The 26,291-nt window shown below is 51.6% G+C and overlaps 1 protein-coding gene across 5 annotated transcripts in view; it reads right to left on the bottom strand.

Annotated features, from left to right (window-relative positions):
- DAB2IP (DAB2 interacting protein) overlaps positions 1-26,291 on the bottom strand; it is an 80,220-nt gene that overhangs the window by 5,785 nt on the left and 48,144 nt on the right. For 4 of the 5 annotated variants that reach the window (XM_070758581.1, XM_070758582.1, XM_070758583.1 and 1 more), the window contains 12 exons: positions 13,243-13,396; positions 12,919-13,017; positions 11,143-11,697; positions 7,928-8,072; positions 6,899-7,043; positions 6,308-6,544; positions 4,949-5,150; positions 4,611-4,789; positions 3,235-4,108; positions 2,285-2,425; positions 777-979; positions 444-531 (listed from right to left, as the gene is read on the bottom strand). In XM_070758581.1, the coding sequence (XP_070614682.1) occupies positions 444-531; positions 777-979; positions 2,285-2,425; positions 3,235-4,108; positions 4,611-4,789; positions 4,949-5,150; positions 6,308-6,544; positions 6,899-7,043; positions 7,928-8,072; positions 11,143-11,697; positions 12,919-13,017; positions 13,243-13,396 (3,022 nt within the window). The remainder of the gene's footprint in view (positions 1-443; positions 532-776; positions 980-2,284; positions 2,426-3,234; positions 4,109-4,610; positions 4,790-4,948; positions 5,151-6,307; positions 6,545-6,898; positions 7,044-7,927; positions 8,073-11,142; positions 11,698-12,918; positions 13,018-13,242; positions 13,397-26,291) is intronic. The other variant, XM_070758580.1, reaches the window with a different exon arrangement.

Genomic DNA, 26,291 nt, shown 5'->3' with positions numbered 1-26,291 from the left:
TATGTGCGTGTGTCTTGCTGAGGCCAGCAGCGTCTCTGATTGCCTCTAATGGGCCGGGGCTGCCGGGAAGGGCCGCCTGGGAGAGACGAGGTGGCGCGGGGCTGATCCCTGGAGCTGCTCAGGTGGCACAGTCCTCTCAGCAACGGGCAGAACAAGATGCCAGGCAGCTCCTTGGTCAGACCGTCTTCCTGAAGGGGGGGAGTAAGGGGGGGGGGAGTTGTGAGTCTGTGTGTCTGTGTCTTTCCCAAGGTGCCAAGAGGCTTCTCAGGATAACATTGAACCGTTATGCAGATGTGTGCTTTACTCTGGCAAGATTCCGGTCTCTCGCCAAGAGGCAAAAAAGACAACTAGTAATTCCAAGTCTGCTTTTGGTGCTCTGCATTTCACACACACCCTGCCCCCCCCCCAACATGCCGCTCGGAGAGAGCCCCCTCCTCCCTCACCTGCGCATCAATGATCTTCTGCTTGGAGTCCACAGCCGCCTGCATTTCCGCGTGATCCTTCTTGAGCTCCTCCTCCACCGACATCAGCCTGCGAGTAGGAAAGGGGGTCCCCTCTCAATGGAACAGCCTTTCTCCCCCTTCGTCCACCCCCACCCTTTATTTTTGGCCCCCCTCCTTTCGGTAAAGACATTCTGGCTGCCCACCCATGTCTAAGGGCCAGAGCCGCCTGGTCTGGTCTGGTTGGAATGGAGCCCTCTGGAGGAACCCCTTGTGACTTTGTGGGGGGGGCACAGAGCAAGGATGTCTGCCCCCCCACATCCTGCACCCACTTACCTGCTGATGATCCCCTTCATCTGTATCTCCTTGTCTTCTTGCTGCCGCCGCAGCCGTTCCTCGCCCTCCTCCAGCCGGGCTTGGTACTCCAGCCCCAGCTTCTGCGTCCCCTCCTCCTGGCACCGGAAGCGCAGCTCGTACTCCTCCAGCTTCTTGGCAGACTGGCGCAGCTTGTCCTGCAGTACCGCCACGTCTTGCTGGTACTGGGGAGGGGGCAGAGGGGGAAGGGAGGAGAGGCAGAGCTAGGCCAGCTGTGCCAGAGCAGCCTCCCCGTGGTTCCCCCGTTGCCCCTCTTCGAAATCCAGCAGGAAAATCTTTCCTACCATCACAGCGAGAAGGGAACGCAAGAACTCCCAGTCTAGCACTGGTGATGTTCCCCAGTTGGCTCATGAAACACCTGCAAGTCGTCCACCAAACTCAAGGGAGCATCAAGGACCCCATGGCGATCCTCCTTCCCCCTGCCCCCAACTCCCTTCTGTTCTGTGCACGGCCCCCGGAGCGAAACCCCTGACTCAAAAGTCCCTTATTTCGTGGTAAAGACCACACTCTTTCTTGATAAAAGCACAACACACAGGGAAAAGCAGATTTAAATGGCAAGGAAAAAGGGAGTTATTTCTCTCTCTGGAATGAAGTCTGGGGAAGGTGCCGAACTCGGCACTCCTTAGATAACAAAGTTCATTTCTCACTCAAGAATATAAATCAGCTCACCGAAGTACCGGGCCAAAATCATCCTGCAGAGAATGTCTTTTACTGAGGCAGAAATGCTGGTTTTGAAGCCTCTAAAATCTCTTCCATTGAACGGTGTTGAAACCCCACACCCAATTTCCCAAAATCCTTTGCTTTTATATTTCCTGGAAGTGACATCACACCCCAAAGAGGCAAAGGCTGTAAGCTAATAGATTTTACTATGCAATTCCTCTCGCCTTTTCAGCAACCTCCTATAGTGAGGGTCTATCCACTGACTTTCCACTCTAATGTCTTCCTCATCCTCGGACTGGGACCACTCCCCCATTGTCATATCAGCCCCCTCTAGAGGTTCCTCAAGGTCACTCAGATCACTTTCTCCCTCACTCTCGCTCTTTGCATCAGCTGGCAACACCCCCCCCCCCGGGCCCAGGGTCTCCAGAGAGGCCTGGCTCATCCTCAGAATCTGAGGTGGACAAGGAGCCCTCACAACACCTTCTAGCACTGATAATGTTTCCTAGTTGGGTCATGAAACGTCTCAAGTGAAACTGCCAGGCTGAGAGAGCGCCCACGCCTTCACTCCTGGGCTACAAAGATTCTCCTCTCCTTCCAGGCTTGGTGGGGCCCCCGCAGGAGAGGTGGGGTGAGCAGGGCAGGTGAGAGGGAAGCGCAGAAGGGGCAAAGAAAGTGGGGAGGGGATGGAGGAAGTCCAAGGGGGGTGTTTCTCTCCCCTCCCACAGCTAGTTCAGGGCCAAATTGGGACCGAGCGTTTTTCTCCAGGAACTCTGAAGGAAAAAACCGTGCTGGTGGTGGCCCCCATTTACCTTTTCCTCTTGGCTGAGCTCATCTTTACTCCTGAGCTTGCATTCCGGCTCGGCGCTTTCTTCTTCTAGAAACTGCACATTCATGTTCAAGAGCCAGGCGGCCGTGCGGTCCAGCGCATTGGGGTTCACCGGAGAAGGGGCCTGCAATGAAGGCAAAGCGTGGCGAAAAGGGGGCACGAGGCGGAACACGACCCCCCTGGTGGATCGGAGAGCTGGACAATGGCGTCTCCAACCTTGGCAACCTTAAGACTGGTGGACTTCGACTCAGTGCTGGCTGAGGAATTCCGGGAGTTGAAGTCCATGAGTCTTAAGCTTGCTAAGGTTGGAGACCCCTGCTCTGGGGGATGGCCGAATGTGGGTTCCGGGGTGCTCCTGGGCCATGGACGTTGGCATTCCTGGAAGCTGCCAGGGATGGGGGGGTTTGACAGATGGGCATCTCACATAACTCCAGAGGCTTTAGCTGAAGCGCAGGCCCCCTTCGGATGTTCTGGGGTGGGGGCTTTTGACATGTGGACAATTAAGGGGTCGGCTTTCTTGGAGGTGAAGCCAAGGGCCCCGAGAAGACATGCAAGTTGCAAGGGGTAGAAACGGCAGTGGGACATCAGCCTGGGGAAGACACCAGTCCACGGAGCAGCCAACTTGAGGGCCCAAAAGCTGAGACATATTTTCAAGGGGCAGCATGGCCCTTCATTGAGTGTCACGCAGAGATCAACGGGGCTCCAAGATTTACGGCATGAACTGATGAGAAAGGGCAGAGGTGCTTCGGAGCACCGGGGGGGGAGGGGGCAGCTCAGCTCCCCCCACTGGGGTCCCAGGGCTGGTGACAGACATGGCTCCTTCCAAGTGGGCAGAAGAGACCCAGGAGATGGGGGGATAGAAGCCAGTGCGCATCCTGTGTGGGACTGATGGACCCGCCCGCCTCCCCACGGTCCACGGGCTGCCCCACTCACCTGCTTGTGCATGGTGCGCTGTTTCATTTCTGGGCTGTCTCCCTTGGAAGAGGACGACTGCTGGCGGAGGCGGGCGCCGGTGCCCGGCCAGTCGGGCGAGGAGGAAAGCAGGCCCCCGCTGGCCGGCCGGGAGTACTGCAAGGTGCTAAGCAAGGAGGGAGGGGTCCTGCCCCGAGTGATGGGCGGGGGAGGAGGAGGGGGAGGGGGCTGGTCTATCCGTCGCTGGGGGCCGCCACTGTTCTGCCGGGGCATGGTCGGCTGCCCGCCCTTCTCGGCAACCGAGAGCTGCCGTCGGGCCAGCTCTCCGGCACGCCGGGCAAAATCCTCCGGGACGCTGGGGTTGCCGAAGACGTGCTTGGTGGCCGCTGCCAAATCTTCGCTGTTGCTGTGGGAGCTGAGCGAGCTGTGGCCCTCGGAGCCCGAGTCGGCCAGTCCCCGGGGGGAGAGCGGCAAGCCGGCCGCCATCTGGTAGACGGGGTTCTGGAAGGAGAGGGGGGCCAGCAGCTGTGGCCGGCTGGGGGCGTTCTCGGCGTTGGGGGTGGTGGGCGTCTGGGCGGAGCGGCGCACGGTGGCAGTGCCCGTTGCGCCGCTCTGTTGAGTCCGCGTGGCCCAGGCCTGCCCGGCGGAGGGGTGGCTCTCGGGGAGCGCTTCGGCAGCCCCCATCCCGCCTCCCCCGCCGTCCAAGAGGCGGTTGTCCTGCAAGTCCACCATGGAGAGGCTCTTGCTGCCATTGGCCATCTGGACATCGGGCTCATTGGCCTCCGAGTAGCTGGAGCTCCGGGCGGGCGACGGCTGAGCCCCCACAGACCTTGTGACAAAAAACAAGTCCTTGTTTTCAGGGGTTGGAGACGGTAACCGTGTGAAATCTATCAGACTGTGGGGGAAATAAAAATGCATAAGGAGAAGAGGAAGGAGGAGGAGGAAGAGAAGAAGACAACGACAAAGGCGACAAAGACAACGATGATGACGAAGAAGGAGAAACGGCAGCGAGACACAGAGAGAGAGAGAGAGAGAAATGCACTGCGCACAGGACAGCAAGCAAGCAAGCGCATCACATCCGCCCTGCTCAGGTGAAGAACATGCTGCTGCCAGGAAACTCCCCCCCCCCAAGAGCTTTGCAACCTCAGGGACCCTCACCCGCCACTCTTCCCTGTCCTGTGGGGCATGGTTAAGGCATCTGTCCTGGACAGCTGTGGGTGTGTTTGGCCTGGGCAACTGATCTTCGTCCCCCCCACATCCACGCAGCCTCCTTCCCCCCACCTGTTGACCTCAGCCCCTTCCACTTTCGGGTCCCCAAAGCGCACGGGGGTCTCACCGGGCCCAGAACTGCCTCCCTGCCCCCCCTCCCACAGCCAAAGCCACCTGCCCGCTCTTACCCAGACAGGTCGCTCTCCAGGACCATCTTCTGGAGCCCCACGGAGATGCCGTTGCCGGCGCTTGGGGTGGAGGCGGCTGGGTCGCCCAGAACCGAGACCTGCACGCAGGACGGGTTGCTCAGAGCCGCGTTGACGTCCCTGAGGAGGCGGGACAAGGGCCCCAGCTTGGTGGCCAAGTTCTGCAAGGCAGGAAGATGGGGGTCCGTTTCTGGAAAAGCCTCCCGCTCCAGCACAGGGGAGCAGTCGGAGGCAACTCTGCTGGGCCTTTCGGGGGGGCCCTTTGGATGGGGGGTGCTGCGGACGAAAGCGCTCCAGGGGGTGGCAGCTCTGGGCATTACCTGGTCCAGCTGGGCCACCACCTCCCAGAGGAGGGAGTGGAGGGTGGCTAGCTCCCGGCCCAGGTCGATGTAGCCCTCGAACCCGGCCGTGTTGGAAAGGGTCTCTGGGTTGGAGATCTCCAGGAGAAAGCGCTGCATGTTGGTCCACTCGTGCTCCAGAAACTGGTTCATGAAGTACATGTACTCTTCCTTGCTCCCAAACCTGTGGGCCCAAATCAGAGGAGGACGGTCGGAACCCGGCCAACGCCCGGCAGGAAGACCACGCCCATCTCCAACATGGCAGAACAGGCAACGAGAGGGGGGCACTTTAAGGAGCAGGGGAAGAGGCAGGGTCAATGAGGAACCTGGGCCAGGCAGGCTTGTGGGGAGGAGCGGCTGCAGGCTCTCCACTCAGGACAAATGACCAAACTAAAGGAGGGGAGGGAGTGGGCCCAGCCGGGCAGAACATCAAGGTGCCCTGCCCTGATTTTTGGAGGTTGCATGAAGGTCTATGAGTCCTTAGGGGGATGGGAAGCATACAAACTGAAGTGAATAAATCTCCCTCTCTCTCACTCTTTCCCTCCCCCCCACTCGCTCTCCCTCGCCCTCTCTCCCTCCCTCTCCCTTCCTCTCTCCCTCTCCCTCTCTTTCGCCCTCTCCCTCTCTCCCCTGCCCCCTCTCTCCCTTCCTCTCCCTGTCTTCCCCCTCCCTCTCCCTCTCTTCATCTCTCTCCTTTCCTCCCTCCCTCCCCCTCTCTCCCCCTCCCTTCCTCTCTAACTCTCTTCCTCCCTCCCTCTCTACCCCTCCCCTCACCCACTCTCCCTCTTTCCCTCCCTCTCGCTCCCTCTCTCCCCTTTCCCTCTCTCTCACGTCCTCTTTCTCCCTCTCCCTCTCTCCCCCACCTCCCTCCCTCTCTCTTCCTCCCTCCCTCCCCCTCCCTCCCTTTCTGAGGATAAGCAGCTCAGAACTGGCCAGTAAAGCCAGGGGAGAGATTGTCTCCAGCAAAGCTCTGGGCTTAAGTAGCTGCGATCTGTGTCACCCCCCCCCCCACTCCGCCCGGCAACTGATTCTCTCGCTTTCAGAGGCTTTAAAAAATTCATAATGGGGAGGGGGAGGGGAGAGAGAAGTGTGTGTGCGTGTGTGTGCAGAAGGCTGGGGGGGGGGGGGGAGTTCTCTTCCCTTTTAGACCAGACCCTGAATTGCAAGAGAGGAGGAACAGAGGACCACAGGCAGCTGCTTGGGAATCTTGACAGCTTTCAGGTTTCTAGTCCCTGTGATCTCACAGGAGGAAATTGATGGGGCCAAACTGGGCTCTCAGTGACCTCCCCACGCCTCCGCACTCCAAACCGGCCAGTCCACCCAGAGGAGGAGGAGCCTTACTTGGCGAAATTGGCCAGGTTTTGGGTGACCTTGGCGATGAGGGTCAGCGTCCGGGCCGTGCGGTCATCCGGATACTCCTGGAGCAGGTTGAAGAGGGAGGGCGACATGATGGCCGGGCAGAGGAAGCGGAGGAAGAGGGAGGCGCTGATCAGGCGCTCGCTGATGTCCGGCCGGCCGCGGCTGCTGCACTCCTGGCGCCACGAGGCGAAGACCTCCTTCAACTCCCGCGGGAAGACGCTGCGGCGAGAGAGAGAGAGAGGCGGCGGAGGCCTTGTGAGAGAAGGGGCTGTCCCAGAGGGAGGACAAGGGAATTCTGGGAATTGAAGTCCCCAGAGGCTGCCCGGTCCCTCAAGGTCCTCCACTCCTGGGTCTCAGCGTTGCTCTGGGGGTTTGTCCCCAAGAGAAGCGAGTAGAAGCCCAAGAGGGACCCCGGCTGATTTTCCTGGTCAGTTGGGCAAGGAAGGAATTGCAGCCACAGCCTTGGGGCCTGGACCGACCCCGCCTGCCCTCCCACCTCTCTGGAGTCCTCGGCTGTATCTGCCCCCCATCCCACCACCCCCAAGCCCCCCCTGGCAGGCGCCCCCCACCTACCAGTAGGAGTTGATGATCTTGCAGAAGGCCAGTTCACAACACATCTTCAGGTTGCTCTGGTGCTCCAGGAGGTCCGAGGACGAACACTTGTTGGGATCCACCTCGCAGTTCTCGTCCGACTCGTACAGCGCCTTGATGAACTCGCCTGCCAGCCACAACAAAGGAAGCCGGTGAGGATCCTCCCCCCAATACAGATTCTGGAGGGGGTGGGGGTGGACAAGGAAAGGAAGTTCTGAAGTTCCACCCTCGGGCAAATCAAGTCCCTGGTCCTCATGACTGCTAATCTAGAGAGGGGAACCAGCATAAAGATGCTGCAGAGCTCCTTCCGGTGAGAGGTCCCCCGTGCGAAAGCCCCCCTTTCCCGTGCCTAAACCACAGGGGCTCCATTTCATGGGGGGGGGGGGTTTGCTGCCCCTTTCTACCCCCAGCTCCCATCCCTCCAGAAACCGGCTTTGCTGCCTCGGCTTAGAGAAGGCGAACCTTTCGATCCTCAGCGTCAAAGGCAATCATGCACACGCTATTGTCGCCATGCAATTGCCCACACCCACAATTCAATGCCCTCCTGCCACCCTGCGATTCCCCCCATTCATGTACTTCAGGTGGGCCTGGTCGGGCCATTTTTCACCCTCCCCAGCTCCCAGAGGCATTCTTGGATCCTGGGGAGGGTGAAAATGGCTCCCCCACACACCCTGGAAGCTCTCCAGAGGCTGAAAAGACCCTCCCAGAACCTCTCAAGCCGAAAATCAGCACACGGGCGCTGCAGATCAATTAGGGCAGTGTGGTGAACCTATGCCACTGCTCCAATGTGAATGCTAGCCAGCTGTTTTTCGATGCCTGGACGCTCTAGGAGGGCATTTTCGGCTTCCGGAGAGTCTCCAGAGGGGTGGGGGGGAGCGTTTTTGCCTCCGGAGCCTGGAAAGGGCGAAAAAGTGGCCTACTGGGCCCACCAGAGTTTGGGAAATGAGCTGTTTCAGGCCTCTGAGAGGGTGGAAGGGAGAGGGGGGTCAGGGCCTGAGCCCCCCGCCTTACCCAAGGCGTCCTGCAGGTACTTCTGGCCCACCAGCTTCAGGTATTCCTCGATGGCTTTGGTGGCCAGGGTGTTTTCCCGGAAGATCAAGTGCTCGTTCTCTCCGCAGCGGTCCACCTCGGACATCATGAGGTCCGTCAGGAAGTCCTGGGAGGGGGAGAGGATCCATTGAGGTGGGAAGGGGTCAAAGCTGGTGGGTGGGAGGGGGACAGCCAGGCACAGGGGGCACCGCCTCCCCCCTCGTTCCCTCCCCCCCCCCCGCCTGCAGGGCCTCTAAACAGCCCGGATTTCAAACTGGTTTCATTGGCTGGTTGCAGTCCTGGGACCTTTCTCCCTTCTCTGTCTCTCTTTCGGACACACAATTCCTGCTGGCTTTGCGACGGAGGAAGAGGAGGAGGACGAGGGTCACTCTGCTGCTGGACTGATGGACTGGGAGCACCACCCACCCACCCAGCCCCCACCCCTGTCAAGGAGGCATCAGGGCCTCCTTGCTTGTCACATATTTGGGGTTCAGTTTTGGCCAGGAAATTTGTCTGTCTGTCTGTCTGTCTTTCTCTATCCATCTATCATCTGTCTGTCTGTCTGTCTGTCATCTGTCTATCTATCTATCTATCTATCTATCTATCTATCTATCTATCTATCTATCTATCTATCTATCATCTATCATCTATCTATCTATCTATTATCTATCTATCATCTATCTATCTATCTATCTATCTATCTATCTATCTATCTATTATCTATCTATCATCTATCTATCTATCATCTATCTAATCTATCTATCATCTATCTATCTATCTATCTATCTATTATCTATCTATCTATCTATCTATCTATCTATCTATCTATCTATCTATCTATCTATCTATTATCTATCTCTATCACCTATCTATCCAACCCTCCCCCTCATTTATCCATCTATTTATCTATCTATTTTCCTTCTCCAGGGGACAAAGGGAGGCTTATAGAATAAAATCAATACAAATTGCCAATATAAGCTATAAGCCCCCACCCTCAAACCCAAGTCTTCAAATCCCCAACATTAAACCCCTTCACCTGAACTCATCCAATCCCAATCATACTATCGGCAGTCAAAATTGGCTTCCTCCTCCTCCTCCTCCTCCTTTGTGTATTTGTGTGTGTGTGTGTGTGTGTGTGTGTGTGAAGGTGGACAGGGTGTGCTTGGAAAGGAGATTATTCTAAGAGCTGAGTCCAGGGCCCCCCCACGTCCCGGAGCTTCTCTCTCTCTCTCCTTCACCTGCCCCCTCCCAGTAATTCTGCAGGGAGAGGAGTGGACGGGGTGGGGGTGTCAGCCTTTCTTCCTGGGGGTTCTGAGCTTTGCAGACGGGGCAGATTTTACCAGCAAGGAGCCCTGAGCACCAAGAGGGGTTATGAGCCCTGAAAAGCAGCAGAGCGCATGGCTGGTTGCTGGCAGCTGCTGCTTTGCAACCCCCCCCCCCCCCACAAAAGCCATTCTCTGGTTCCTGCTGGTTGGCCCTTGCTCCCCCCACCAGGCCACCCGTTCCTCTGCCGTCTCCCCTCAATGCCTAAACCCCCCAGGACAGGACTCAGAGGGGTAGTTCCCCCCCCCAGGAACATTTGTGACCCACATGGAACTCCAGTGCCCATCAGCCTAATCCAGGGGGAGGCCAAGTTGGCTCTTGTATGACATGTGGACTTCAACTCCCAGAATTCCTGAGCTAACATGATGGGCGCAGGAATTCTGGGAGTTGAAGTCCACAAGCCACAGAAGAGTCAGCTTTGCCTTCCCCTGGCCGAATCCATCGGCTCCAATAGGGCTGCTAGGTCACTTGGAGCCTCCAGATGCCAAGGCAATCTACCTGACCAGCAGCTTCACCCAGAGGTTTTGTGTGCATTTCACATCCATCTGTGAAACACAGCTGGGCCCAAATGCCTGCAGCAGTGTTGGGGCTCCCAGGTGAAGGGGCCACAAGAGGGACCCAACGAGGCTTCCTGGGGGACCAGATTGAGGAGGGGGACACACAACGCACACGTGGGCTGACTCCCTGGCCACCACTCTCCGATGACTCCCGAAAGGAGGACCTTGACTGCGCTCGTAAAATTGATTGAAGCCATAATTAGCTGGACTCACAGCTCTTGTAGGAAATATGACCTCCATTCTCCCCCCACTCGCTTTGAGAGGAGGGGGCTGAGCAGAAGGAAGGGAGGGAGGAAGGAAGGCAGCCGCTGGGCCGGTCAGATTTACAACTGGGCAGCAAACTCCAGCCCTCCCCAAGGTGTAAACAAGGTGGGGGGGGCTGTCCTTGTAAGGGTTAGCTATGCAGCCAATCTGTGGGGAGGGGCCCCGAGAACATAACAGCCTCATCCAAATGCCTGGCAGAATGGGCAGGGGGGCAGGAGCAGAAACCCCCCAGCCGCTCTCAAGAAACCCAAGGAGTTCTCTCTCCCAGCAGCCCAGGCCACAGGGGAGGATGGGCCGCCACATCCTTCCTCGGAGTGGGAGGCTGTCCCAGGAAGAGCAGCCCAGATAGCCCACCGCAAGGGAGTGGGGGACAGGGACTCGGCCCACCTGCCAAGCATTGCCGAGACCTTCACCCCCTCCACCTTTTACGGGTACAACAGCTCTGTGACAATTCATAGTATTATAGCAATAGCATTATATACCACTTCACAGGGCTTTGACAGCCCTCCCTAAGCGGTTGACCCAATCAGCATAAACCACAACAATTTGACCCACCTCGAAAGGATGGAAGGAAGGATGGAAGGAAGGAAGGAAGGAAGGAAGGAAGGATGGAAGGAAGGAAGGAAGGAAGGAAGGAAGGAAGGAAGGAATAGCAATAGCTTTTAGACTTATATACCACTTCACAGTGCTTTCCCAGCCCCCTGAAAGCGGAGAATCCAGAACATGAAACCATGGTCTTCTGAGACTAAGCGATGCCAATGCAAAACGGTTTACAGAAACAGCATAATGGCCCCCAACAATCTGGGTCCTCATTTGACCCCCCTGGGAAGGTTGGAAGGCTGAGTCAACCCTGAGCCAATAGTGAGATTTGAACCACTGAACTAGCTATAGGAGCCTGCACTCTAACCACTGCGCCACTCGGCTCTTTAATTCAACCCCGCGAAGTCGAAAGGATTCAGGGGCCGTGATGGGGAAGGGATGGTTTGTTGACGCCTGGGCCAGGGCCCGGTTCGCCTGCTTTCGCGGCACATGCGCTGGTCCTCCCGCCCGTACCTTGGCTTTCCCGGTGCTCTGCAGGATGTGGACCAAGGCCGAGGCCATCTCCTCCTTGTTCTTGACGCTGAGCAGCGGCTCCAGCACGGAGCAGAGGACCATGTAGTTGTTGGTGACGTACTCGGCAAACTCCTTGTACGTTTCCATGGGGAGCACACTCATGCTCTGGTAGCGCGACTTGATGCGGATCATGGGCCCCCCGGACTTGCCCTTGCTGGGGTTGGGCGTGGCCACCGGGTACCACTTCTCCACGAACTGGCGGCCCGTGACGGAGCTGGCCGGGATGCTGACCAGCCCGATGAAGTTGGTCTTGTCTTTCTTCTTCTTCTTGTCCGTCTCCTTGTACAGGTGGACGGCAATGCTGCGCAAGGGAGGGAGGTTGTTGAACTCAAAGTGCTCCCCCCAGAAGACGTTGTCCGTTTTCAGCTTGCACGTGGTGCGGGCATAGAGCGCCTCGTCCAGGCAGAGTTCGCACAGGTAGCGCTTCTTGGCGGGCAGTTCTTTGGCTTCGATAATCCACAGCTGGAGCATGTTCTCCACTCGCCGGCTGTTGTCCTGGGAAGGAGATGCACAAGGTGTGAAGGACAATTTGAGCATTTTTTAAATCCATGTCCCTAGCAAAACAACTTCTGGATAATTTACTGAATATTCAGATACATCAGAGAAATTTATTTATTTTATTTATTTTAGGGATTTTTTTAAAAAAATTAAAAATTATTTTATTGGATTTTTTGAAACCTAAAGCATAAACAAACACATAGAAAAAGTAGATACATCATATAATATATACAAGCAATTTACGGAAACTTGTGCATTTTGCATTACATTGTCCTCTTTTATTTTGTCTGGTTTTTTTAATTTCTGTTTTTCTCTCCATCTAATTCAGTGTTTCCCAACCTTGGCCACTTGAAGATATCTGGACTGGGGAATTCTGGGAGTTGAAGTCCAGATATCTTCAAGTGGCCAAGGTTGGGAAACACTGATCTAATTGTATAATTTTCCCCATACGGTATAATAACCATTTCCCAGTTTATTCTGCAATTCCACCGTCATTTTATTCACTTTTGCGCATTTTAGTCTCTTTCTGATTATCATTTGTTCTGTTGCTATATTTTCTTTTTTCCAATTTTGTGCACAACTCAATCTTGCCGGTGTAAGTACATGGATTATAAAATATAAATCTGCCCTTTTATGATGCCCACTGATAATGCCCAGGAGGTATATTTCCGGTTTTAGTTCGACTTCATAATTTAGAATTTCTTTCAACCGATTTCTAATCGAGGCCCAAAATTTCGCTGCTTCTGGGCACGTCCACCACATATGGGAGTAGGTGCCGTGTGGGGTTTAGATTATTGCAAATTTTTGCAAGTCTTGCCGGGACATAGCGCCACCAGTAGAACATCTTACAAAGATTTTCTGTATAAAGTATAGATATGGTCAGTTTTGGGGATTTAAGGGCCGTCCAATTCCTTATGGACTCTGTCCCAATTGGGTGAAGACACTTGTGCAAATACTGCCATTTGCATCAATTATATATAGGTAGACTAAATTGACACCAATTTGATTTAACAGACCTTTGTATTTAACGGACACTTGGATTTAACGGACTCTTGGATTTAACAGACATGAACCTTTCCCAAAGCGTTTGGGGAGCTGGCATTCATTCCACCAGACTCCGAGATCCGTTCTCTTTGCCGGCCTCCTCCGTTAAAGGAGGGGGGGAAATTGGGGAGAAGGACCAAGGGCCCTCTGGCCAAAGACCGTCCCCAACGCTACCTTGTTTGGGTGCACGGCGCGCCGCAGATTCTCCATCCATTTGTCGCGTTCCGCTGCTGACCGGCAGGAAAAGCATTTGCTCCCAGACGATGTTGTCACCTGCGAGAGAGGGGGGGAGAGGGAGAGGGTCTCAGGGGAAGCCTGGGCCAATGGGATCCACCTGCCTCTGGCTGTGGAGGCTTCGTCCTTCATCTTCAGAGTGCTCCATAAAATCAAAGCAGGATTCACAGGTAGCCCGGCCCTCTGCTTTCCACCCGCCAGGACTCCTCCTGCTCCTCCCCCTCTGGCCCCGTCCCCTGCCCCTCCACAGCCTGCCCCCCTCACCTCGAAGCAGAAGTCCTGCCCGAGGATGCTGCTGTGCACGGGCTTAATGACCACCTCCTCCTCCATGCTGAGGTCCAGAGCTTCCACGGCGCTACCAGGGCTGAGCAGGGACTCGTGGGAACGTGACTCCTTCAGCCTCGGCATTAGATGGGATCTGGGGGGAGGGTGGGGGGAGAGGCACTGAGAAGACCCTCCAGCACTCAGCACAGGCAAAGAGCTTTCCCCTAGCGGCGTACCACCCAAACTTCCCCCTGACCCATTTCGCAGAGCAGGCTCTGCCTGGCCAGCATGGAAGCTGCCAAGATTTGCTTCCTTCAATCACCCACCTGCGTCACCCACCCGCCCACACTCGGCTGACCGAGAGCCCACCTACAGCGGGAAGAAGGCGAAGCCGGGAATTCAGAGGGCAACGGAGCAGCAAATGACCCTCGGGACCCTCTTCTGCCTCATTCACCCCAGCAACCGGTCAGGTCCCACAGGGTCAGCCTTCTCCAGGTCCCATCGGTCAGACCATGTCGCCTGGCAGGGTCTAGGGGAAGAGCCTTCTCTGTGGCGGCCCTGGCCCTCTGGAACCAGCTCCCTCCGGAGATACGTACCACCCCCTCCCTCCTGGTCTTTTGTGACGCTCTGAACACCCACCTCTGCCAGCGGGCAGGGGGCCGTGAGTCATGAGATTGTCTCCGGCCAATGTTGTGAATTGTTGAATTGAATGAATGGGAAGGGCGGCGCCTGGGGGCTTTTTATGATTTTAATTCACAATTCCTTTTTAAACAACACATGTGAATGTTTTTAAATCGATGAGTGTTTTAAAATCGTATTAGTTTTTTAAAGTTCTTTTTAGTCATATGAATTGAATCTTTGGGGCTGGACTGGGCTAGTGGGGGTCTCCTGGGGGGGTCAGCTATGATATGTCAAGTTTGACTTCCGGTCTTGGCCGGTCTCCCGAGAAGCAGCCTTCGCTCTGTCCGGAGGGCGATTTCTTTCCAGCCCACTTTCTTTTTGGGGGGAGGGCGGAATAGGGGCTCATTTAAACCCCACCCACAGTAGCAGTAGATAAAGCAATACTGGTAGATAAATAGATACTGATGATAGATAGATAAAGATAGATTAGATAGATAGATAGAGATATACTGTAGATAGAGATATAGATAGATAAGATAGATAAGATAGATAAGATACTTGATAGATAGATAGATAGATAAGATAGATAGATAGAGATATACTGTAGATAGAGATATAGATTGATAGATAAGATAGATGATAGATGATAGATAGATAGATAGAGATATACTGTAGAGATAGATAGATAGATAGATAGATAGAGATATACTGTAGATAGAGATATAGATAGATAGATAGATAGATGATAGATAGATAGATAGAGATATACTGTAGAGATATAGATAGATAGATAAGATAGATAGATAGATAGATAGATAGAGATATACTGTAGATAGAGATACTGTATAGATAGATAGATAAGATAGATGATAGATAGATAGAGATATACTGTAGATAGAGATATAGATTGATAGATAAGATAGATGATAGATGATAGATAGATAGATAGATAGATAGATAGATAGAGATATACTGTAGAGATAGATAGATAGATAGATAGAGATATACTGTAGATAGAGATAGAGATAGATAGATAGATAGATGATAGATAGATAGATAGATAGAGATATACTGTAGAGATATAGATAGATAGATAAGATAGATAGATAGATAGATAGATAGATAGATAGATAGATAGATAGATAGATATACTGTAGATAGAGATACTGTATAGATAGATAGATAAGATAGATGATAGATAGATAGAGATATACTGTAGATATAGATATAGATAGATAGATAGATAGATAGATAAGATAGATGATAGATAGATAGATAAGATAGATAGATAGATAGAGATATACTGTAGATAGAGATATAGATAGATAGATAAGATAGATGCTAGATAGATAGATAGATAGATAGAGATATACTGTAGATATAGATATAGATAGATAGATAGATAGATAGAGATATACTGTAGATAGAGATATAGATAGATAGATAGATAGATAGATGATAGATAGATAGATAGATAGATAGATAGATAGAGATATACTGTAGAGATATAGATAGATAGATAAGTTAGATGATAGATAGATAGATAGATAAGATAGATAGATAGATAGATAGAGATATACTGTAGATAGAGATACTGTATAGATAGATAAGATAGATGATAGATAGATAGGATATACTGTAGATAGAGATATAGATAGATAGATAGATAGATAGATAGATAGATAGATAGATAGATAAGATAGATGATAGATAGATAGATAGATAAGATAGATAGATAGATAGATAGAGATATACTGTAGATAGAGATATAGATAGATAAGATAGATGATAGATAGATAGATAAGATAGATAGATAGATAGAGATATACTGTAGATAGAGATATAGATAGATAGATAAGATAGAGATATACTGGAGATAGAGATATAGATAGATAAGATAGATAGATAGATAGATAGATAGATAGATAGATAGATAGATAGATAGATAGATAGATAGATAGATAGATAGATGAGAGAGAATCATCTCCCTTGCCGGGAGACCGAATTACAAAATCCGAGAGCTACAAAGAGCCCCCCCCTCCAAAACAACTGCACTGCTTCAATGCTGCCCCCCTGCCCCCCCCCCCCCCCCGAGAGCAGAGAAGGGTCGATGTGGGAAGCCTGTGACGGAAGGGCTCCACTACGGGGCTCCATCGATCCCTATCTGTTAATTGATTGAAAGAGCCAGATAGAAACAAGGCGCAAGGGGCGTAAGGCTCACAAATCATGCGCAGAGAGGAAACACGTGCAGATACACGGACGTTTCCACCCAAACCTCTTATGCGTGTGGACGGAGGGGGGGGGGCAAAGACTGAGGGTGTCAAAACAGGGTCCTGGCCCTCATCCTTCCCTGGGCTTCAGACCGAACCTCTCTTCCAGGAGACGCAGCCTTCAAAGCGCAGAAACGAAGGGGAGGGGGCCACCGGAGCCCCCCTGCAATGTGCTCATTAATTGATGGAGCCTTTCTGGTGAAGAGGGAAGGGTCAGGAATGGGGGGGGCACCCCAAACACCAGTCTTTTGCACCCCCACAGTGGTGGCTGGGATGCGCCTGGCACCCAGAAGGGCAGAATCGCTTCCCAGGGATGGAGGAGGGCCTGTTCCAACGCTTGCCATTCTCTCAAACCTGTTTATTATTATTATTATTATTATTATTATTATTATTATTATTATTATTAATTAGATTTGTATGCCGCCGCTCTCCAAAGACTCGGGGCAGCTCAGACGATACAATATAAAACGGTGAATACAAAACAAATCTAATTAATTAAAAAAGCTAAAAAAACCCCAATATATTAAAAAACCAGTCAAACAAATTCAATGGCAGCTGTACATCACACTTATTGGCCAGGGGGGTCTAGATCTAATGGCCCCAAGCCTGGCGACATATGTGAGACTCTTGCAGAAGGCGAGGAGGGTGGGGGCAGTGTGAATCTCCGAGGGGGGGGAGCTGATTCCAGAGGGCCGGGCCCCCCACAGAGAAGGCTCTTCCCTGAGGCCCCGCCAAGCAACATTGTCTGGTTGACAGGACCTGGAGAAGGCCGAGTCTGTGGGACCTCATGGGCCACTGGGATTCACGGGGCCTTTTTCTTTCCTGCTGGGGGGTCTTTGCTGCGGGGGCTGGAGGGGGGGGAGGGCAAGGACTCTCCTGTATCTCTGTAGGAAAAGCCGGCCGGGCACAGAAGGAGCAGAGACAAGACCCCCACCCCACCCTGCTTCCTCTCTGAGTTGGATGAATGAAAAGCCCCCCCCCCACTAACAGCCCCGGTCTCCTCACCCGCCGGTCTCCTCACCCGCCGGGATCTGCCGCTCCACCGCATCACCTCTCCGGGTGTCCAGCTGCCAAACCTCTGCCCCGCAGCTTCTCCTCCCCAAGCAGGCCTCTGCCCCCCTCCTTGTGGCCCCCTTTTCGCCCCCCCTCTCTCTCACCGCCTGGGCGGCAAAGACCCTGGCAATGGCACCGCGGTGGCGCTGGCGCTGATTGGCCGCTTTGTAGCTGGGGAAAGGAGCGACATCTGCTGTTAATGTCAACATCCGCACACGGGCCCAGCCCCCCCCTCAGCTCACTCATCCCGGGCTGCCCAGGGTGGCCCCTTCCTTCACGTGGGGGGTGTAAGAAGGGGGAGGCTGGGGGCTTCAAAGCGGGCAGGAGGAAACAGGCCAGGAGGAGGGCAAGGGGCACCGAAGGAACATCTGGGCCCCAGAGTTATCACTCCTCCACTCCTCCGAAGCAGGAAAGTGGTGAATGGATGGATGGATGGATGGGTCCAAAGACGGCTACAAAAACAGTGGAAGGTCTTAAGCATAAAACCTATCAGGAAAGACGTCATGGACTCAGTCTGTCTAGTCTGGAGGACAGAAGGAAAAGGGGGGACATGATCAAAACATTTAAATATGTTCAAGGGTTAAATAAGGTCCAGGAGGGAAGTGTTTTTAATAGGAAAGTGAACACAAGAACAAGGGGACACAATCTGAGGTTAGTTGGGGGAAAGATCAAAAGCAACGTGAGAAAATATTATTTCACTGAAAGAGAAGTAGATGCTTGGAACAAACTTCCAGCAGACGTGGTTGGTCAATCCACAGGAACTGAATGTAAACCTGCCTGGGATAAACATAGATCCATCCTAAGATAAAATACAGGACATAGTAGAAGGGCAGACTAGGTGGACCAGGAGGTCTTTTTCTGCCGTCAATCTTCTAGGTTTCTATGTTAAACCCTGGGCCCCTCTGCCTCTCTTGGGCACTGAAGCTGCCCCCAGAAGCCCCCCTCTGTGGGGGGTCCCATACCAGCTGCAGGGGTGCCTGGCCAGCCCGTCTTTGCCCCCCCCCCCCCCCAAGAGCTGAACTGTCCTTGGCAGCTTCTGGTGTTGTCCTCCCTCTGTGCCCGGAAGAACAGCTCGCCTCCAGAAGTTGTGAATGCTCCAACATTAGAAGTTTTTAAGCAGATGTTGGATAGCCATGTAGGGTTTCCTGCCTAAGCAGGGGGTTGGACTAGAAGACCTCCAGGGTCCCTTCCAACTCTGTTGTTGTTATTAAGGATGTCCCAAGATAATTTGAGGCGGTTAAGAATGTTTGGGGAAAATATATCATCCACAAAACAAACTTAATACAGAGTAAGTTGAATGTGCACAACAGCCTGTGAAATTGACTGTCAATCAGTGTTGCTTCCTAAGGGGACAGTCTGATTTCACAGAAGTTTGAAGGAGTTCTATTGTGTTGTTTCAGGGTCCCCTTTATTTTTTTGAGCAGTGTATTATACAAAGATGTACAGTAGAATAATCTATATGAAACAAACAGACCCTGCCTCTAATCGATAGAATTAAAACTCCCCTCAAATACAAAATACTGTATACAGAAACCAACAAATGCTACACTAATAACCAGTAGATCACACGACAAAATACATCACCTCTGCATATGCTAATATGTATATATCATTTCAAACAAATGCATCTTACTGTACAATAATTACGGTACGTACCTGCAAATTGAGAATAATTAATATATAATTAATAATGACTATATAAACACTTTGCTTAAATACGTGAGCCAAGGGAAATAGTTGACCACTAGTATTTCTTTCTTTTTCTTCTCTTTTCTCACTTTTTTTTCTTTCTCTTTCTTTCCTTTCCTTTCCCTCTATTGGTTGCTTAATTGATTTAAAATGTTTATAGAAAACAAGGGGAGAACAGTAACTCCTGAAATGTAAACGAAAGGATCTTAACCAATGTTACAAGCATGTTTGCCAATTTTGTTTATTTTGATTGTTTAAATAAAGTCTTTTCTAAAACCTAAAAAAAAAGAAAGAATAATGTCTATACCAGTGTTTCCCAAACTTGACAACTTGAAGATATCTGGACTTTAACTCCCAGAAGTCCCCAGCCAGCATTTGCTGCCTGGGGAATTCTGGGAGTTGAAGTCCAGATATCTTCAAGTGGCCAAGGTTGGGAAACACTGGTCTATCCAATCCAAATCACAAATATAACCCCAAATATCAAATACAAAACAGATACCTGAGCACCCAGCTCTATACATACAGTGGCTATCAACAATAAGGAGAAGGAGGGGAGGGTGTTTGGCCTACCATCGTAACAGGAGAAAACAGAGTTCGCTTGTGGAACTCCTTGCCACAAGACAATAGGTTGCTGCTCTTAGGTCAGGCACTGTGCAGGGGTGGGGGAAATGGAAGACAAGGACAGACCCTCCCCCAATGCAGTCAAGGGCAACTTTTTTCCAGGGTCCCAGATGATGCTGAGAGGCAGAAAAATATGGTCACCGGGGCAGGAACGGCCACCAGGCGCTGGTTCCCACAGCCTCCGTTTCCCCCAAGAAGGAGGCAATGCTCCCACGCGGACTGAACGGGCCAAGGGGGCCAAGGGCCACTCATTCCCAGCTCACTGTTTATTTCCCAGGCAGAGCAACATTCCTGGCTGGTGTCCAGCCTTGGCTAGCCGGCAAGGTGGCTGGGTGCCCATGCGAGGGGGGGGGGGTGTTCACAGACACATCAAGCTGTCACAAAACTGGGAAAAGATACAGGGAGGGGGGGAATCTGATGAGATTTGGGTGCTCCAGGCCCCCCCCCCTTTGCCTTGGCCTCCCTCACTCTGCTGCTTTCAGTCAGAAGGTCTCTCCTCCTCCTCCTCCCCCCTCCTCCCCCTCCCCCCTCTCTTTTTTTAAAGCCAGGATCCACAAAGTTACAGTGAAAAATCAGAAATGTTTATATTTGCCTCTTGATTATGGAGCTGGTTGAGAGACCCAGTCCACCCTTCAGGGGTATTGCCAGCTCTCTAAAAAAAACAGGTTGTTGTTTTGAAGGAAAGGAGGGAAAGGAAGGAAGGAAGGGAGGAGGGGAGGAAGGGAGGGAGGAAGGGAGGGAGAGAGTGAAGAAAGGAAGAGGGAAGGAAGAAAAAAGAAAAGAAGAAAGGGAGGGAGGGAGGGAGGGAAGGAAAAAAGAAGGAAGGGAGGGAAGGAGGGTGGGAGGGAAGGGAGGAAGGAAGGAAGGAGGCAGGCAGGGAGGGAAGGAAGGAAGGAAGATGGAAGGAAGAAAAAAGAAAATAAGAAAGGGAGGGAGGGAAGGAGGGTGGGAGGGAAGGAAAGAAAGAAAGAAAGAAAGAAGGATGGGAAAGGAAGGAATGCAGGAGGGCAGGAAGGAAGGAAGGAGGGAGGAAGGAAGGGGGGAAAAGGAAGGAAGGGTGGATGGATGGATGGAAGGAAAAAAGACAGGAAAAAAAGGAAGGCAGGAGGGCAGGAAGGAAGGAGGGAGGGAGGGAAGGAAGGAAGGAAAAAAGGCAGGGAGGAATGGGGGAGAGAGGAAGGAAGGATTGAAGGAAGGAAGGAAGAGGGAGGGAAGGAAAGAAGGAAGTATTGAAGGAAGGAAAGAAGGATTGAAGGAAGGAAGGAAAGAAGAAAAGGCAGGTAAAAAGGAAGGAAGGAAGGAATGGGGGAGAGAGGAAGGAAGGAAAAAGAAGGAAGGAAAAAGGAAGGAAGGAGGGAAGGAAGGAGGGAGGGAGGGGTTTCCGATCTCTACCTGCTCCTTCACCTGCAGCTCTTATCAGCACAGGGTTCCAGGTCTTTTGTGCCCAGCTGGCACGTTGGAGCCGATCGACCGGGGCAAACTCTGGGTGGGGCTCCCCGGGAGGCCTGCTGAGGTGGGGCTTGGCAATCCCGGACGTTCGCTCTGCCAGTGAACTGGGCGAGGCTGGCAGTGGCTTCCCTCTCTCCCCTCGGACGGAGAACGTTGCTTCCAGGGGACAGAGAAACCTCCCCTGACCACTCTTGGCAATGCCAGCTGGGTTTGCCAAGGCAGGAGCCGAGAGGGGAGCGGAAGGCACCGGGGCCGGTGGGTGCCCCCTCCCAGGTGCCCCCCTGGCCTGGTCCCTTTGGCTAATCCGGGAGGGGGCCAAACGGCAGGAAAGGGGGGGGCAGATGGAGGGAACCAGCCAGGGGAGACAAAGCATTTTGGAGACTTTGCAGGAGCTGAAGGCGGATGGAGCCTGCTGGCCTTTCTCTCCTTGTGACCCAACAGACTGAGGCCAACTGGCCCAAACAGGGGGGTCCTCCCCCTCCCTGTGCGGCTCCGGTGGTGCAGGAGGCAACACATACCCAGGGCGCAAGAGGATGGCGGCCTTTCCTGGCATCCAAGCAGCTCCCTCATGTCTTGCTTACTGACGGGACCGTCTTCTCCCTCACGCATCCCAGCGGCCGGTCAGTCGGCCTTCCCCGGGTCCCATCCGCCAAACAATGCAGGACCTAGGGGAAGAGCCTTCTCTGTGGTGGCCCCAGCCCTCTGGAATCATCTCCCCCCCCCCACCTGGAGATTCGTACCGCCCCCACCCTCCCCGCCTTCCTCAAGGCCTTAAAACCACACCTCTGCCACTGAATTTAAACATCTACCCCGGCCCACAATTGAATATGACAGGGTGAAGGTGGGTGATTGGTTCTTAAATGAATTGGGGCTCTAGAATATGAATTAAGTAAGATTTTTTTATATGCTTTTAGTATTGAGGCTTTTAGAGTATTTTAATGTTAGATTCCTGGTGTGTTTTGCATTTGCTGTGTTGCGAGCTGCCCTGAGTCTCGGGAGAAGAGCGGCATAGAAATGAAATGGATCAGAAATGGATGGAAAACAAAAGGCCCCTAAAACGAATCCACACCTGTCTCAGAAACATCCAAAATGAAGGCGACACAATATACAGAACTAAAGAAAACAAACATACAATTCCACACACTTAGATACAAATACACAATATTAGGTCGCTTGACAGTGATAGTCAACAATATGGTCGACAAATTATGTCTTCTATACGACAAATAAATATATATATGTAGTGAAAGAAAATATTAATTGATGATAAGCAAATAACTATCTATCAAACACCACTGAAACCGAACATGTTTTATATGTTGTTTAAGTTGATATAGTCATTTGTCTGTCTACCTTGTTTTTCTTTCTTTTTTCTTTGTACGTCCTATTTGTTTAAATGGTTTTTCTTTTCTTTCTATTTTTATATGTAGAAACTTAATAAAGATTATTTTTTTTAAAAAAGAAATGAAATCAATCAATCAATCAATCAAACAAATACACTGAATAAATAGGATGATCCTCCAAATCCGCCCTGAGTTTTCGGAGAAGGGCGGCATACAAATCTTAATAATAATAATAATAATAATAATAATAATAATAATAATAATAATAAATCCCCTCCATTCAGCCCCCCCCTTCCTAACCCACCCACCCAATCGGCCCCAGCCAGGAATCTCCAGCTCCACCTTTTCATGAAAGAATCTCAGAAACAAATTTGCTTCCTGTCAAACTTCCCACACAGGGAGGGGGGGCTTCTTCCCTCGAACTCCCCAAGTCCTCCTGAATCTTCCTGAATAATTTCAGGTGGCCTGCTTTCCTCTCTCTCTCTCTCTCTCTTTTAATCAATAGCTGACAGACTTGTCAAATTACTTTGGGGACCAACAAAGCCATTTTTAAGCAGGCGCTGAGCCCCTGGTTGAGCTGTCAAACCCACAGAAAGCGAAGAGGGTTGAGAGATGGGGCCCGACAGCACGATGCTTTGGCAAACTAGATATTAATTTATCATTAATGAATCACCATGGAGTGATGCTATGGATGATCCCTCCAAGTTCCTGCCCCCCCCCCCTGGAAGAATGAATTTCTCCCAGGGAAACAGAGGCAGGAAGGGGGCAAAAGAAGAGGCGAAGGGAAGCTGCAGCAGCCCAGGTAGATTATTTGGGGAGGGGGTGTTTAGTTATCAAAAACATGGAAGAAAAATATCAGCTAATTCTCCCCCCCCCCCATCCAAAAAAAAAGACAACTAGTAATCTAAGGCCATGGGATCCCCTCCTGGTCACCTGTCAATAGGAGGTTGGGGGTGGGGGAGAGAGACATTTGGAGATTCCCAGAAGACCAAGTTTTTCAAAGAACAATTTAACTGACCAATTTCTTCCTGGACTTCCCCCCCCCCACACACAAAACAAACAAGATTTCACAAAACAAACAAAAAGAGTTGTATTTCCCCTCCACTTGATGTGTATTTAAGTATTTCCTTCCTTTTCACAAGGCGCATAAATCACTCTGCTCACAAGCAACTCTGATTTTATGCACTGCTCAAAAAAATAAAGGGAGCCCTCAAAATAACACAAAATAAATAACACTCAAAATAACACATCCTAGATCGGAATGGATAAAATATTCTCACTGAATATGTTGTTCTGTACAACGTTGAATGTGCACAACAGCAGGTGAAATTGATGGTCAATCAGTGTTGCTTCCTAAGTGGACAGTTTGATTTCACAGAAGTTTGATTGCTTGGAGTTATATTGTGTTGTTTAAGGGCTCCCTTTATTTACTTTTTTGAGCAGTGTCCGTTACCAGCTTGGCTGACAATTCAAACTGAGACAGGCAAACAAACACACGAACACATTGAACAGTGGAACAGAAGTTGCCCCCGGAAGTTGTGAATGCTCCAACACTGGAAGCTTTTAAGATGTTGGATGACCATCTGTCTGAAATACTATAGGGTTTCCTGCCTAAGCAGGGGGTTGGGCTAGAAGACCTCCAAGGTCCCTTCCAACTCTGTTGTTATTATTATTATTAACACCCAGAAAACAACCGCAGTGCCTCCGAACCTTTGCACCTCCCAGAGTGGAGGGAAAAGTTGGATTGCAAACTGCTGCCATTTCGTGGTGGGAGCCTGCCTGGGCCCCATTTGTGAGGGAAAGGGGGGAATTCGAGGAGACCCAGCCCTCAATTCCGGGGTCTTCCAACCCATTCCAGGCAGGCACCTCTGAAGAAGGCGGCCATTGTTTGCGCCACCTGCCCTGACTCTGTGGCACCAAGGAGACCAAAGGAGACAATTGCAATGTTGCCCCAGGTCCATTTAAGAACCTAAGAACCTAAGAAGAGCCGTGATGAATGGGGCCAAAGCCCATCGAGCGCAGCCTTCTGTGTCTCACAGTGGCCCCCCAATTGTCCATGAGCAGAAAGAGAAGGCAAGACCCTCCCTTTCCCTTGACCTCCAACAAATGGAACACAAGGGAACCCTGCCTGCCTCAACCAACATAGAAGCAGCACTTGGGCGTCCATTTCAATCACTACCAATGTACACTTGGCATCCACGAATCTGTCTAATCCTGCCTTGAAGCTCTCCAGGCTGACAGCTGTCACAACCTCTTCTGGAAGGGAATCCCACCAACCAAGGACCCTCTGGGGGAAGAAACATTTCCTTTGTATCTGTCCTCACTTTCTTACCTATGAGTTTTAAGCAGTGCCCACTCATCCTAGTATTGTGGGATAGAGAAAAGGATTTTTCTCCGTCCACCTTTTCTACCCCATGCAGGATTTTATACCCTTCGGTCAAGTCCCCCCTTCAACGCCATCTGTCAAGGCTGAATCTGGTTTCCTAAGGGAGGGGCTCCATTTCCTTGGTCATTCTTGTTCCCCCTTCTTTACACCTTTTCCAGTTCCATTTTTATCCTCCTTGAGGTGCAGTGACCAGAACTGTACACGGGACTCCAAGATGGAACAACCACCGAGGAGGAGGAGGAGGAGGTCAGTTGTGCAGGGATGGGCAATGCAAGCAGAAACGTTTCCTGGGCTGGGTGGGAATCGAAGTGACGTTCCTGCCCCCTCCTCTCCCCCCACCCTTCCCAGCTGTGGAAAAGCCAAGCGGGAACTTCACATCCGCTTTCCTGCCTGGGGAGGAGCTGCAAACACCAGAGCCTCAAATCCTTTGCCACGTGACCCGAATCTGCAGCCCAGGGACATCTGGAAGCCTCAGCGAGGAGGACGAGCGGAATCTCCTCCTAACAGGCTGGAAGAAACAGGCCAGGATGGCTGGACAGGCTCCCTCGGGCCCCCCCCACCCCCAAAACACACCCACCCCCGCCCTAAATGCTGCGGGATTCGCATCCCGCCTGAACATCCCAGACGGAAGGTTCTTCCTCCTTCCAAAGACTTGGTTGCACGCACTCCGCACTCTCTCTCGGCGTGTGCAAAAAGTGACCTAGATTTGCAACCATTGTTTGCAAAACTCTGATTCTGGGCTGTGATGGTCACTTTGTTTTCCCTTCTCTCTCTCCCCCCCCCCCCCCAGGCATCTGCCCCACTTTTCTCTCCGGACAGCAAAACAAGGGCCGTCTCGGGAAGCCTGGAAACACTTTACGCATTCGCTGTGGGTTCCAAAAAATAAAATAAAATCACAGATGTGGGGAGAAGAAGATAAGGAGGCAAGAGAACAAGACAAGACACAGACAAACCCTGTGTGTCACAAGCAGGAAGAGGGAGGTTGTGATCCCACTGGTGAGGCCCCATTTGGAATAATACTGTGTCCAGTTCTGGAGACCTCACCCACAAAAAGAGATGGATCAAACTGAACGGGTCCAAAGACGGGCTACAAGAATGGTGGAAGGTCTGAAGCACAAAACTTCATAAACTCCGTCTGTCTAGTCTGGAGGACGGAAGGGAAAAGGGGGGACATGATTGAAACATTTAAAGACGTTAAAGGGTTCAATAAGGTTCAGGAGGGTTTAAGTGTTTTTAATAGGAAAGTGAACCCAAGAACAAGGGGGCACAATCTGAGGTCAGTTGGGGAAAAGATCAGAAGCCACAGGAGAAAATATTATTTCACTGAAAGAGGAGTAGAAGCTTGGAACAAACTTCCAGCAGACGTGGTTGGTCAATCCACAGGAACTGAATTCAAACACTTCTGGGATAAATATAGATTGATCCTAAGATAAAACACAGGAAATAGTAGAAGGGCAGACGAGATGGACCAGGAGGTCTTTTTCTGCTGTCAATCTTCTAGGTTTCTAGGATTCTAATATTTTTTTGAGCGATGCAGATGGGTAACTAGGAGCGATGCTTGTGTGAATAATTCACAAGGCTCTTGACCCCTGACCTAGTTTGAAGTCCAATCTTGGG

The sequence above is a fragment of the Erythrolamprus reginae genome, chromosome 8, assembly GCF_031021105.1.
Source record: "Erythrolamprus reginae isolate rEryReg1 chromosome 8, rEryReg1.hap1, whole genome shotgun sequence".
Classification (NCBI taxonomy): domain Eukaryota; kingdom Metazoa; phylum Chordata; class Lepidosauria; order Squamata; family Dipsadidae; genus Erythrolamprus; species Erythrolamprus reginae.
Note: the sequence above shows the minus strand (reverse complement) of the source record. Positions and strands in the feature narration are given on the sequence as shown.